Source organism: Crocodylus porosus, unplaced genomic scaffold (assembly GCF_001723895.1).
Source record: "Crocodylus porosus isolate Cpor-Errol unplaced genomic scaffold, CroPor_comp1, whole genome shotgun sequence".
NCBI classification, from domain to species: domain Eukaryota; kingdom Metazoa; phylum Chordata; order Crocodylia; family Crocodylidae; genus Crocodylus; species Crocodylus porosus.
Window position 1 is genome coordinate 67,337,762 of NW_017728950.1, and position 14,360 is coordinate 67,352,121.

The following is a 14,360-nucleotide window of genomic DNA, read 5'->3' on the forward strand; positions in this document are numbered from 1 at the left end:
GGAAAACTTTAACCCTCCGGCCGGACTTCCGGGTCTGATCCCGGAAGTTGGACGCCCCTCCGGGCTTTCTCCCTCGGGCCGGGTCCCGCGGGGCCTTAGCCCCCTCACAGTGTGTTTATAAATAAAAGGTCATAATTTATACAGTTCCTTCCAGATGTGGCATTTTTATACATAAATGGTGATGGCAGGTAGTATAGCGGGCGGAGGGGCTTCCCATGATTACTGAACGATGAATAGCTGGCCATCACTGGGAACTGAGGCAGGGCATGGGGCGGAGGTGAGGGAGTAGCCGCCCAAGTGAGGGAAGGGGGTTGTAATTTGCACACTGCCAGCTGTGGCCCTGAAGCCAAAGCCTCGTGAGGGATGGAGGGAGAAGTACCCACACAAGATTCATTGCCTGGCCCCCAGCATGGGTCCACCATCCTAGCAAGCCTAGCCTCCCTGGATGGACCACATCCTGTGAAGGTTTAATGAAACTGCTCCTTGGCAAGAGGCCAATGTGGGTGGGTTGGTATAAGCCTGCAGGAGTCTGTGCCTTTTTGTTGGGGGATTGATATTAGGACAGTTACCAAGACTAGAATAGAGACAGTTCAAAAATAAAATGATAGCTAATAACTGAAGAGACATGGAAATAGAAATAGAAATACACAGAAATAGAATAGACATATAATAGAATAAAATTGAATATAGAATAGAGAATAGTGATAGAAGTGATAATATAGAATATATTAGAATACAGAATAGGAATAGGGCTGAATACAGAATGAAGTAACGAAAACTTGTTTATGTTGTTTCTGCAGGTTGTCTACTTTATATTTGTTTATTTGTACATGTATATAATAGGGGTGTGCAAAATGGGCTGTATTCAATTTGGATTCAGATTCGGCCTGAATCAGGGACACTGATTAAATTAATTGATTCAGATCACTGTCCCCGATTTGATTCAGCTGAATCCAAATCTGAAGATTTGATTCTGATTCGGAGAATCAGCAATTCAGCCATAGATATAACTTTGAATGTTTTTGCTACATAGCTTGAGGTACCAGGCACGGCTCATGATTGCTGCAATGCTGAGACAGGTGAAGCGTCCCACAGGAGTGGGAGGGGCCCCCCACATACTTGGCAGCAAACCCAGAAGTGGACTGCAAGTACTTCTGGTCTGCTTCTGGGTCCGCCGCCGAGCATGCGGTGGGGCCCCCCCATGCTTCCCTGGCTCACCCATTGGCCACAGAGGGACCCAGGGTGCCCCCCCAGACTTAGGAGACAGCAGTTGCTGAGCCAGGAGGGTAAGGGAGGGGCCCCCTGTGCACTCCCTGGCAGACCTGGAAGTGGGACCGGAAGTGCTTGTGGTCCACTTCCCGGTCTGCTACTGAGCACGCTGGGGAGCCCCCCAGGCTTCAGTGGGATGCCCCATCTCCCCACCATCACAGCATTCATGAGCCACCAGATACCTCGCGGTATGTAGAAAAAACATTTAAATCTGTGTCTATATCTGAATCGCCAAATCTTTCCGAATCTCTCCAAATTGATTCAGAGGGTTACAGTTTGATTCAGAGAGATTAAAAAGGTCTCTTGATTTGATTCAGATTCAGAGATTCAGCCACCAAATCAAGCCAAATCTCCACTGAATTGAATCAGGGACTGAAGCTTTGCACAGCCCTGGTAGTAGTTACCTATTTATTTTGTAAATAAGGCAGAAAAGCCAGAAAAGGCAAGTTTATATTTTTATAACATGTTTTTATTTCCTTTTTGGAGCAATATTATTATTTGATATTACTTACAATGTTAGATCCAAGTAAAGTGCCAATAATATATTCAGGAAGCAAATAAAGGTTTCAATTTTATACAGTTATTTCTAGATGTGCTGCAGTGCAGCTTCACACCATGCCAGTCCATGCCATGCCACTCCAAGCCATGTTGCTGCTCCCCACTGGTCCAGCGGTAAGGTTGGGGTGGGGGCTATATTCCACAGAGCTGTTCTTGTATCCCCCACAAATGGCTAAATCCACAAATAAGGCACAGCATTCAGGAAAGCCATCTGCGTTCATGAACTCACTGCCCCTGGCGGCTGTGGGGGAGGCACGGGTGCTCTGGCAACAGTGGGAGCATGGTGGTGATGGCAGGAGCACAGCGGCAGTGGTGGGAGCCCAGTGGCAGCAAGCACGGAGCTCTCAAGGAGCTCCTTTAAGTGTATTTAAGAAGTGGGTTTGGCATTCACAAATATTTGAAACTGTAAATGCCAAACCCGCAAATAGTGAGGGTTTCCTGTACTTTAATATTTAGGGGTACCTTTCCTATTTCTTATAATTACATTCCAGAAACATGATGAACAACAAGAGCTGATGCTGCCTGCCAGACCCACCCCCTGGGATACGTAGCATCCTCGGTGATATATAGGTAATGTCAGAAATATCTCTCTGACTTTGTAGCCTGTAACAGGGAGATGAAGAAGGTGGTTTGGGGACTATGGGCCAAAACCCATCTTCTTTTTCTTTCTCCTTCTGCACAAGACTTACAAGATCAGGAATATGAGAAGAGAGTAATGACTGAATGAACTGAAAAGCAGAAGAAATGGAAGAAGAGAATAATGAATGAATGAATAAAAAAGTAGAATACAAATAGATATGTAGAGATAAGAATATAAATGAGTAGAGCTAGAATAGAATAGAATAGAATAGAGGTAGAAATAGATATGTAAATAGAATAGATAGAAGTAGATTTGTAAATAGAATAAAAAGAAATAGAAAAGTAAATAGAGTATAAATAGAATAATATAAATAGAGTAGAGTATCTAGAATACATTTTGGTAGTTAATTACTTTCTTAATCAATTATTTAATTATTATTTACTTCATTATTTAATGATTTATTTAACTTGCTATAAATAAAAGAAAAAGTTATATTTTTACCTTTTTCACTTTTTATGCGGTAAATTTATTTTTATATTTTAATACAATTTCTATTTCTATTATATTTTAATTTTTTTATGACTTGGCAGTTTTCTAGCACAAGCAATCATTTATGTAATTGAAATTTTTTTTTTAAGTTTAAATAAAGATTTTAATTCAATACAGTTCCTTCTGGATGCGGCATATTATCTTTTATAGGTGGATTGGTGTGGGAGTCCATGCAGTTTGAGGGTGGGTGGGGGAGGTGAAGACTGGAGCTTAGCATGGGGATCCCTGGCTTTATGGTGGGGGGTGTGCATGTGGGGAGTGAGGGGATTAGTCATTTAAATGTGCCTCCTGCTTTAATTCAGTACCAAAGGCACTGGGGTGGATTGGTATGCGGCTTCCCCTGCTGGAATTTACTGGGAATTGCACACCAAGCGTAATTCGATGTAAAGGCTGTCACTTGCAAACATTAACGCATTGATTTAAAACAAGTCATTTAAAATTGAATAGACTTATTTAATTTAATGAGGATTAAACCCCGTCATGTGTGCAAGTGCCCATTGTGCTAAGAAAATACCTATCTCCTAAATTAAAGTGCAGTTAATGATGAAGCATTTGTTTGTAATTAAGCCCTCAACTGGAGAGATCCTAGCACATGGGTATGCATCACATTGAAACAGATGTCCCTCTGAACAATCTCAGGTCGTATGTCATAGAATCATAGAAAGTTAGGGTTGAAAGGGACCTCAGGAGGTCATCTAGTCCAAACATAGGGAGAGGGAGAAAATATTATTTGGGAGGGGCGGGGGTGGTGATCCCATGTGTCCACACCCCCACTCTCCCTAGGAGGTAAGTCAGAGGAGGAGAAGAGGTAGAGAGAGAAGGAAGGGGAAGGCAGATTGAGGCCTCCATAGTGAAGGAGGGAGTGGGGAAGAGGCTGGGGTAAATGGGGCCCCAGGGCCAAGGCAGGTGATGGGATGATAGGAGCCCTGGGTGGGTTGTCCAAAGGTATGTGTGTGTGGGGGGGGGGGGGGGTCCCACCACTGTGTGCACCCTAGGGAAGGCATGGTGGGGCACATGCCTCCCAGATTTGAGTGTTTGGTGGAAGTGGGCTGCCAGTACATACTGGGCTCTATGCCCTGCTGCATGATGCCATGTACCTGCCACCTCTAGTCTGCACTGAGTCCCCTGCCGAGCTGGCAGGGGCAGGTACATGGTGCCACACAGCTCCAGCAGCAGCAGTGAAGGCAGTAAGGTGCAGCGCCCCAGCCTCCAGCAGCAGCCCCACTCCAGCCTGCACACAAAGTTGGGGGGCACTTTGTCTAGCCAGGTTTTGAAAACCTCCAAAGATGTCAGACAGAACATATTAGAGAAGAAGGGATCAGGAGGAAATACTGTTGATCAAAATCACGATAATGAATAATTGGAGCATTTGGGTATGAGGAACTGGACTGTGAAGCAAAGCTAAGGATGTCTCCCTTTCAGATGAGCTGCATATGAGACATTTGACCAAGACCTTCAGGCTGCCCTAAAGTGTTGAAATTTGGAACAAATATAATACCATTCTTAATTATTATTGAAAGCCAAGACACTTATTTTCAGGTCCTCCAGCTAACATTCTTTCAGGTGTTAACTCTATTGAGAGGGTCAGTAAAATATTTGATAATGCATAGGTGTTGCAAGGACTAGTGTGGGTTTTTTTCCAAGTTGAAAAATTTGCTATTACTCCACACTTCCTGTGAGTGTAATTAGTTGGGAGTTGTGAACATTATACAGCTTTAGCCACAATAGTAAGATGGGCATGGCAATAATTTACAACCAGGAACAGAATAGATTTTAGAATAATCTCATGCTGTGGCATAAGCATAATTGACATGGAAGTAATAATAGCATTTTGTCAAAGAACAGCTTTTGGTGACCACAGGTAATGGACCACAGGTAATCAGTGTGAACAGTGGAGTTACACAGTGTACTTCTTTCATTATCTCTACAGCACCAGAGTTGTTCAGGGCATGTCTCAGGGGAAAGCAGAGAAAAGTCTCTGACCCATGGAGCTGGAATTTAAAAGTCTGATTCTACCAACCCATTCTTGCACAACCATGTATCTGTATTCCCAGGAGCAATCTCATTGTTTTCAATGACAAAGGGTTCACCAGATCAGGTCAGAAAGGCATCCTAACTCAATAGGGACAACAAAGGGCAAGGGAAGAGGAGAAATTTGTTCCTTTCTACATGCATATGGGGAAAAGGGAGCGGGGCAGGAAACTTGTAGTTAGGTTTCAAACACAGACAAACCAGCTCTGCGGGGTTCTTCATGTGATGGTTTAGTGTTTTTCTAAAACAATGATTAACAACAGTAATAAAGTATGTCTACTAATGCCAGTCCAGTTTAGGTGTTAGGAAGTATTAAAAATTGTCTACAGGACACTACAGCTTGTTCTGGAAAAAGGAATGAGCACGTGATTTTTAGCTTTGCTAGTTTTACTGCAGGTTTGGGCTAGGTATGGACATTCAAAAAGCCCAAGGTGGAATCAATCTAAGTTTTCTGCAAGTTTAGATCAGCAGTGAACAGAACACACATTTGCCTTTTGGTGGGGGTGCAAATCTTAGGCTGGGTTCTGCTATTTTTAAACCAATCTGTGTATGCTGAACTTCTGTTATGTTATGGGTATAGACCACTTTCCAATCACTTTTATACCGGTAAAAGTGTAATGCCTGTACCTGGCCTTAGTGTTTGTTAAGGGCACTATTCAGACAATGACAGCCAAGGGCTTCCTCTGGAGATTGGAGGTGGCGCTGGGAGATAAGGGTCTCTCAGCACCGGCACTGTGAGCTCCCTGCCGAAGGATGCTGGAGAGCCTGCTCCCCATCCAGCTCCATGAGCACAGGGTACAGGGTAGGGAACTTGTTCCTTGTTCAGCTCCATGCTTGTGGAGCCAAGAGGGGAACAAGTTCCCAAGCCTGTTCCCTACCCAAGTCCGCGCTCATGAAAACAATCAGGGAACAGGCCCCTGGTCAGAAGCAGGTCCCAGACCCATGACGCAATCAGGTCATCAAGGCATGAGGCTTGGAAAATGCTGCAAGAGTGGGGTAGATCCCAGCCCCCTGCCCTGATTTGTCAGTGGGTCAGCTAGCAGTGAGCTAGCTGCTAGCTGCCTCATTGGTAGATCAGGGCAGGGGGTTGAGACCTGTACCTTCCCTGCAGCTCTTTCCAAGTCCCCTGCCCCTGATCAGGGAGCCAGGGCCAGGAGCTCCCTGCCACTGGGGCAGGGGGACATGGTCCCTGCTTTGGCAGTAGGCAGTACCTTGGGGCAGGATGTAATGTTCCAGCTACAGCCAGAAGACAGCTGTCTCCTGGCCCCATGCTCCCTGCCAGCCCCCTGGTGGCAGCAGGAGCCCATTGAAGCAAATCTGCAAATCTGATCCTGCTTCTCTGCATGTGTAAATGCCCAGGAGTGTTGACTCACAAGTAGTTTACTCATGAGTAAACTGATCCTGGATCAAGTGCTTGTGTAAACATGCCCACTGTGTCACAGGAAACAACTCTCCATGCCAATTAGCATGTCTCCATTACTTTTCAACATGTTTCTGTTGCATTTTTTTTCTTTTTTTCTGTGTTACTTACAGAATTCACTTATTTCTTCTCTCTTTTCTTTTCTTTTTTTCTATTTACTTATTTGTTTTGCCCACTCTACTACAGGGCCTCTGTGGAAAATATGAAAATGCTTTTATAATATATTTTATGGATATTATGCATCTTTCAGTTCCCCAGCCTTGCTGCATGCTATTGTGCACTGGGGGGTAACTGCATGTAGCTTCCTGGTTTGGTATGAAATAACCTATCCAGTTATTGATGTGGCTGTTTACCTAACATAGGAATGTCATGGCAAAGACAATGGAAACCACAAGAACTAGAGGTTAATTTTTCATGATGGAAACCAAGATCAGGAGACAAAAGAGATTAGGTCATATGTGGCCAGCAAGGTCATATGTGGCCAGAGATGGCTTCCAGGTGAACATGGCTGGTTAGGCCCATTACTTTTGTTGATACAGACTCTCTCTTAAGTTTGGATTGACCATTTTGATTAAGGACTGCCTGCTATATTCCAGTTTCTCTGAGAACTCTTGGCTAATTTGGGAAATGTTGCTCATCTTGCTACAATTTATTTCTGCTCATACTTCTCCCACCCGAAGCTGAGCTAATTTGGGCTTATTGGGGGGGTGGGGCCACATAAGCAAGCCAAGTGGGGCCACATAAGAAACCCTAGTCTTGGAATTCAGAGTTGTGGCATTGAATGTCATAAAGAATTTTTTTTCCTGATGCTGGATGGCTTCCAGGGACACTCAGAAGAACTGCAAAGCCAGTAATATCTTCCCATTTATTCATTGCTCTTTCATGACTTTTATTGCTTTGTTTCTTGCTTTCTAGTTGCCTTCACTTCTGCCCAGAGGTTGATTGTTTAAGGCAAACTCTACTAAAACATCAAAAGGATGAAGCCATACACAGGCATCTCAAAGCCTTTTGATGGCTTTAATGTTGGCCTGGCCTGTAAGTCAGTGCTTTCATACAGTCCCTTTTTCTGAATCACATCCTTGTTGAAAAATGTTTTAAATCCAGGGCTTCAGGAGAAACATTGGGAAGTGTTCTGTGTATTCCTTTTCTGAAAACTACCTGCACCTGTTTTGCTTGTTTGTTGTGTAACAGCTATGGCAGAGGCAACAAATATAGGTTTTGTCAATTCTAACTCTTTTGAATTATTTGGGTGTTTTTTGTGTTGGTTTTTTTCCTGGTAACTCATGGCTTACCAGACTAAATAACATCAGGAAAGGCATAAGCAGATTTTCCTAAGTGATTCCTGCATGTCCATAATCTTATGTTATTGAAAGGTGCCAACTTGAAAGCCCTAGTGTGGCATATTTTATTTATCACAGAGTAGGTATTATACCCCCAGTATGGCTGAACCCAAGGGACCATCTGTAGGGTTGAATGAACTGCACATTCTTTAGTATTATCATTCATTTCTTCCTTCATGGTTCTCAGTTAGTGCTAGCTTGAACTGTTGTTTTGTCATACGGACATTTGTCCACTGGTCTGAAGGCACCAAGCATCATTCAGATGATAATGGCTTTTGTTAATCCAGGGCTGGACAGGATTCAAACTACCAGCTTAAACATAAGCTGGTACTGCTTTTTCGTAACAATCATGGGATAAATGTTTGATAAATACTTAAATATTTAGGTGAAATTCACCCCTACGCATAGCATCAGCGTAAGGCCTATAGGTTACTTCCCATCTGAAATTTACCATACTGTAAAAGGCAAATTTACTTGCTTTTGTAAAGCTAAATTTAACCTTATCTTTCAAACTGAGGCAGATAATTCTCCTTTCTCCAACCTCTTCCCGTCTTCAAAAAACTTTGTGTTTCCATATTGACTCGGCCTTCAGTAACCCTTTTAAACATAAGTGTAATCAAAGTTTACAGCCTTTAGTGGGACTTCCTGTCTCTAAAGTAGGGATGGCTCACAAAAGGGGAAAGAAAAGATCATTTTTATGAGAAAAAGGTTGTCATTTGCCATGTACTGAAAATTTTGGGTGTTCTTCATGGACCACAAGAAGTATTTTTACTTGCACTACCATTTTTACTACCCCTAAATTGCCTGGTTACTGCAGTAGCCATGCTTCCAACATCTCCTATAGTCAGTCATTTCCTGAACCCCTCATCGGCAATCAGGTGCTCCGCCTCCCTTCCTCCCCCCCCCCGCCTCAGGAGGCACCAGTCACCCACATTGCAAAGAATACTTTTTCCAACTAGTTAGTTGGTCTAATAAGATATTATATTTATCCAAAGAACCTTGTCTACTCTTGGAGGAATCAAGTATTGTGTGTTGAGGTGAAGAAAATAAGGGAGAGAACATATTGGAGATTTAATCATGTTTGCATTTATTATCCTTGTTATCTGTAATTTGCAGTATCTTCATAATATATTACTCCAAAACTAAATTTAAGTTCTCACTACAAGAATTAGTCGATAAATAGTCTGAAATGATCACACCTCTGTGATTATTTGCAAAGAAAACATTTAGACTACAACAAAGATATATTGTCTGAAGTCACGGTCAGAAGAAGGATCATCAAAAGCAAGGATGTTCATGGTTATGGAACCCTAAGTAACAAGTGTGCCTGCCCAGTATTTTTCATATTTTGTTTTTATATAAGAGGGACCTGAATTACCAGTTTCCCTCCTGTGGTCCTTTGTCAGTTTAAGAAAGAACAACGATTAAAGACCTTTTCTAGAGTTTTTCAAGCACTGCGAACTAGGAACAAAGTTGAAGCAGAGTTGGAAGGAGGCACTTTTAATCTTGGTTTGCAGCTTTTTTATTTCTGAATCATACATACATACTGTACATACGATGATATTACATATTCTCATATTACTTAATCTACAATTTAGTCAGCATAGGTTTATTACCAGAACAAATTGTAGCTGTTAATTTATATTTTGTTCTCAGCATTTTGATAGTAGTAGAAAAAAATCTGAATATAAAAGAGATTATGTTTGTGCAGTTCTAAGTACTATACCCCTCTTTGAACACACTACCAATTTTCCTTAGATATTGATAGATAACTGTTAGTATAATATATAATTGCCATATTTGAACATTAAAAAAGATTATCTTTAAAATATATTAATAAGCAAAAGATAACTCCACCTTTTTCTAAGTCCTCATGACCCTTTCACACCATCACACTGGCAACTCTATATTAGGTCAATATGCCATTTGTTTCAGATGTGTTCTTGCCATCATGGGCTACCATTAGCAAACTGGTCCACTCACTGGTATTCACAGGAAGATCTTTGTTTAGTCATGTAACCAAAGTGCCTCTAGTAATTCCCCTCCTGTGCAAAAGATCAGCCAAAGGACTATGCACCATTTAAGCCTCACTCAGGTCCTGAAAGTTGGACTTAATGGGTGCACAAGCCTACTGTTGAACCCCTGAATGAAAGTGAATTTGCCCTTCAATGAACAATTCTGTCCCTTCAAGTGTAATCTAGATGATCCAGTTCATTCAAGATGGCTTTAGCTGCAGATCTACAGATGACATGAGTTCATGCTGTTACGTGTTTTCAACAGGTCAGATCCAGCACAAGCTAATTAGCAACTGGAACTTAACACAAGTATTAATGCCTAAATAAAGCTTCATATTCTGCATGTTAAGGGGCATCACAGTAAGGCATTTTTTACAAGCCAAGACTTGACTATCTGAAAAAATCATGCAACCTACCAGACACTAATCTGAGGCTCAATACAGTGAAGCTAACAAGAGTTGATAATCACCAGCATCTCTTGGGAGTGGGCCTTACCCCTATTAAAATTTATAGGAACTGAAAATTAGTTGAGATAAAATAATTTGTCTAATATAACAGAGATGCACTGCACTAATGCTAAAATAGAACAAGGACCATTGATGTGTTGATATTTAGGTTAGATCCCATATAAGAAAGCTTTTGGCATCTTTTTGTCCTTCTGACACTTTGTCAGTCTTCACTAGAGTAGCTGAACAATTGGGCATACAATGATTCTTATTCATTGTGTGAACAATAGGATTTTCCACAGAAACTGTAACATCCAGCTGAAATATAGATTTCTGAACTGCAGGACAAAAAATGGGCTCTCTTCTTAGTTTGAATTTTACTGAGAACAACACACATCATTTCTGCTTTTTGATAAAGCCTTTGCTCCCTCTTGGTCTGTCTTTTGGTCAGTAATACAGGATGCTGAGTTAGTATGTGTGTAAATGCTGAAATGAACAGAGAAACTAGAATTACTCTTCACAAGGATGTCTTTATGTAAAGTCATCACTGTGAACCTGCAACTATTATCCCAGCCTTTGTGTGATCATAAAGCATAACCATAACTAGTACATACCCAAGGGATATTACAAAGGATGTGGGGAAGAGATGTGGGCTATACCCACTACCACTCTTTTTATAAAGGGGACAGACAGATTTGGGCTTCAACTTTCATTCTTATGCAAAAACCATGTTCACCAGTAAAGAGCCAGTGCCTATCACACTGTTGCATTCAAGACACTTCAGTTATTCTCCATTTTTTTAGTGTAAAGATATACTGTGGCATTTAATATACCAATAGATGGTCAGTGGCTGTGTATAAGTGCTGTTTTTCTGTTGTTTGTACTGATCCTAGTGACAACGGTTGGTACAAAAGCAAACTGTGTTTCAATCATCATTTTGTTAATGGAAAATATATCCTCAAAATACTTCGACATCTGTATTTAACAACTGATCATGGCACCAAACTATGGAGTTGTAAATGTAATCTACTACCTTAGAAAAGCCTTGATGTTAACTATAAACATGGAATAATCATCACACTGCACTTAAACTAAGGATGCCATTTGAAGGCCCACAACTTAAAAAATTATCCTTGAAATACTGGCACTGTATTTTTAAAATCTTACCAACACTGTTAGGACCTGTGAAAACCATTTCAAGGATTAACTACTTAAAAAAGACTGACATGAAAAAAAATAAAGATACTCAACTCAAATTAAAAAATAATTACTTTTGCTTAGTCAGCACCCTCTCTCTGGAAAAATCTCTCTTTAATGACTATTATATTTTCTAATAAATTAGGCTTCGGCATGATGAAACATGTAATTCTGTGTTGCTATTGGTGGCACTCGTTGAATAAGAAAGGTGTTGCAGGAGGAAGAGATATGGACACATTCAGAGAAATACATGTACCAACTCTTAAAATATTTTAAACAGTAGAGCTACAGCTAAGCTGTAAAACAAACTAAGCTACGATTGTTTATTGTAACCATACCCGTTTTTTGCTACACATAAACATGAATATATTGAAGACAAGCCATGAAATCTACTGCTTTGTCAGGGTTTCACTGAATTACACGAGGCATATTGTTGGTAAAATGGTATAATCATTTTGAATTGAAAACAGACACAATTACATAAACAAAGTTCAATGCAATTGATTTCCTTATTGTAACTGACACCTCTGAAAACCATATACAATGTTAGATCCAAAGCCTGGGGCAACAAGACTGGGCCCTTGGCCTTCTTCAGGAATTCGTAACAGCACTGAGTAATTGTAAAACAAAGCCGAATGAATCAAACTGCCTCTTCCTCCACACCACGTGTCAGGGAAATGTAGACCCTCTTTCTTGAGTGTCTGAAAGTTATGGCTTTAAATCATTCTTTCAGCTTCATGTCAATGCTTTGGAAAGAAAAAAAAAAAGAAAAAAAAATCAGTGCTAATACAATACACTGTTACCTCTTTCCCCAGTCTTAAGGGTTCAGTCCTGACAGGCACTGAACACCTTCATCTTTCACTGACTTCAGTGCTCCAGGGTAAAATAGTCTATGTAGTCCCTTAGGACCATAAAAAGTTTCCAAGAAAAACAAATCTGCCATCCATCTCAACTATTTTCCCAGTTTCTTTGGTATTCTGCCAAATACATAGCTTCCACCACAAGTACAAGAGCATTATTTTTCTTTCCAGAAAACACATCTACTTTAGAGATCTCCTGGAGACATCCCATTATATTCTCTGAAGATTACTACCATTGTTAAAACATGCAAAATGCTCCAATATTGAATACTTTATTTTTTTAAAAAGGAACTCATTATTCAAACCAAGAAACAGAAAACATGCTAGTATGACCCTAGAAAAAAAACCTGTCAGAATGAATACAGACACAACAACATAAGAGCTGGGCAGACACCAGAGAGATTATAGAAGAAAGGCAGATCAGATCCAGGCAAAACTCTCATTGTCACTGGAAGGATGTTCAGAGATGTAAAACTGATTTCTGGAAGTGTCAGCAAGAACTTACAAATATGAGCAAAGGCAAATTATTGCCTCGCCATTTTTAGAGAGAAAAATAGCAGAATTCATACATTTAATGGAATGTATACTATAAACCCAACAAAAAATTATCTGTTCTCATAGATTCATTGTATGATATTTATTTTAAAAAATAACTTTTTTGTGAGAAACAAATATAAGTGATACCATAAAAAGATTTATTTTGTATATTGCTAAACTTTGAGTAATTAAAGTCATAATATGTTGCTTCCTAGTTTAGGAATTAAAATTCAGAAAAGGCTCTTCCTTATGAATAATGCATTTTCATCGGTGCAATTTAGAAGGAACTAAAGAGAATATTTTGCTATATATAATTAATCCAAAGTAAAACAGTAAAAGAAACATTAGTGTAAATAGTACAAAAGTGAGACATACTAATAGTTACTAGCACTGTACCAAGTATTATAAGTCAAGAGGCTTGAATAGTGGAGAGAAGAAAGGAATTGAAAGCATAGCCAGAATTCATTCAAGTCAATGGAAAATGTCTCATCGACTTGAATGAGTTTACAATGTTTAAATTACAAACAAACTTGGATTTAATAAGACCTGTGCCTATCTTCCTCATGGTGATCAGTTTGCACCTTCTTCCCATCCTTCACATGCCTTTGTTCTTAACATATATTTGTCAGGACCAGGCCTATGTCTCTATCTGTCTGGAAAACTCACAGGATATTTTAAACACCACTGCAATTTAAATGAATATAATAGTCTCGAGTACAGAACTGCAATACCATGTCTACATTTATAAGCATGGAATTTGGTTCTTGTAAAGAACTTTAAATGCACATGGATCTGCAAAAGGTTATGTGGAGTTTACCCAGACCTCGGTGTATAACTATGATCATGAAATGATGTTACAACATAGGTATGTTATTAAGCATAAATTCTTACTCCTGCTCCATAGAAGTCATTTCCGGCTCATTTGAGAGGCAGCTAGTCCTGGGTGCAAGGGAAAATAGGCAGCAGTAAACATTTTCTTTGCATTCTCTCTTTCACTTTCTAAAAGGAAACTACATTCTGGGAATGTAATAACTAGCTGACAACAGAACTGATGGCTGTGTGAATACATAAAATAATGTTGTTATTGTGGACATAACAAGTTAATGTGTGTGAACTTACATAGATTAAGTCACAGGATTCCTTTTTTTAAGACTTGAACTGAGGATAGGAAATACACCAGAAACAGATACTTCCCATCTAATCAGAGTCACATCTTCTTGGATATTTCCAGTACCCCCTTAACTTGCTGTGCTCTGATCTGGAACCACTTGGAAGAAGGCAGATAACCACCTCTTTCTTGTTACTGTGTTAGCTTGCAGTCAGGCAGAAGTCAGGGTAGATATGCACCTTATAAACTAACTAAATAAGATAAATAGAGAGCATGAGCTTTTGTGAACCAAATCTTCCTCCTCTCTTTGTACCATTTTTTATTCCATTTTATACACTGCTTTATGCTCGTCTTTTCACTGAATCTAACAAAGTGAGCTCGACTTCACAAAAGCTTATGCTCACTATATATCTCATTTAGTTAGTTTATAAGGTGCATATCTACCCTGCC

The 14,360-nt window shown here is 40.2% G+C and overlaps 1 protein-coding gene across 4 annotated transcripts in view; it reads right to left on the reverse strand.

Moving 5' to 3' along the window:
* Positions 1-9,253: 9,253 nt before the first annotated feature.
* The window catches only part of PRUNE2 (prune homolog 2), a 204,592-nt gene continuing 199,485 nt past the window's right edge, over positions 9,254-14,360 (reverse strand). For 2 of the 4 annotated variants that reach the window (XM_019555151.1, XM_019555150.1), the window contains 2 exons: positions 13,694-13,741; positions 9,254-12,151 (listed from right to left, as the gene is read on the reverse strand). In XM_019555151.1, coding sequence (XP_019410696.1) covers positions 12,127-12,151; positions 13,694-13,741 — 73 coding nt within the window. In that variant the 3' untranslated portion in view covers positions 9,254-12,126. The remainder of the gene's footprint in view (positions 12,152-13,693; positions 13,742-14,360) is intronic. The other 2 variants (XM_019555153.1, XM_019555152.1) reach the window with 1 other exon arrangement.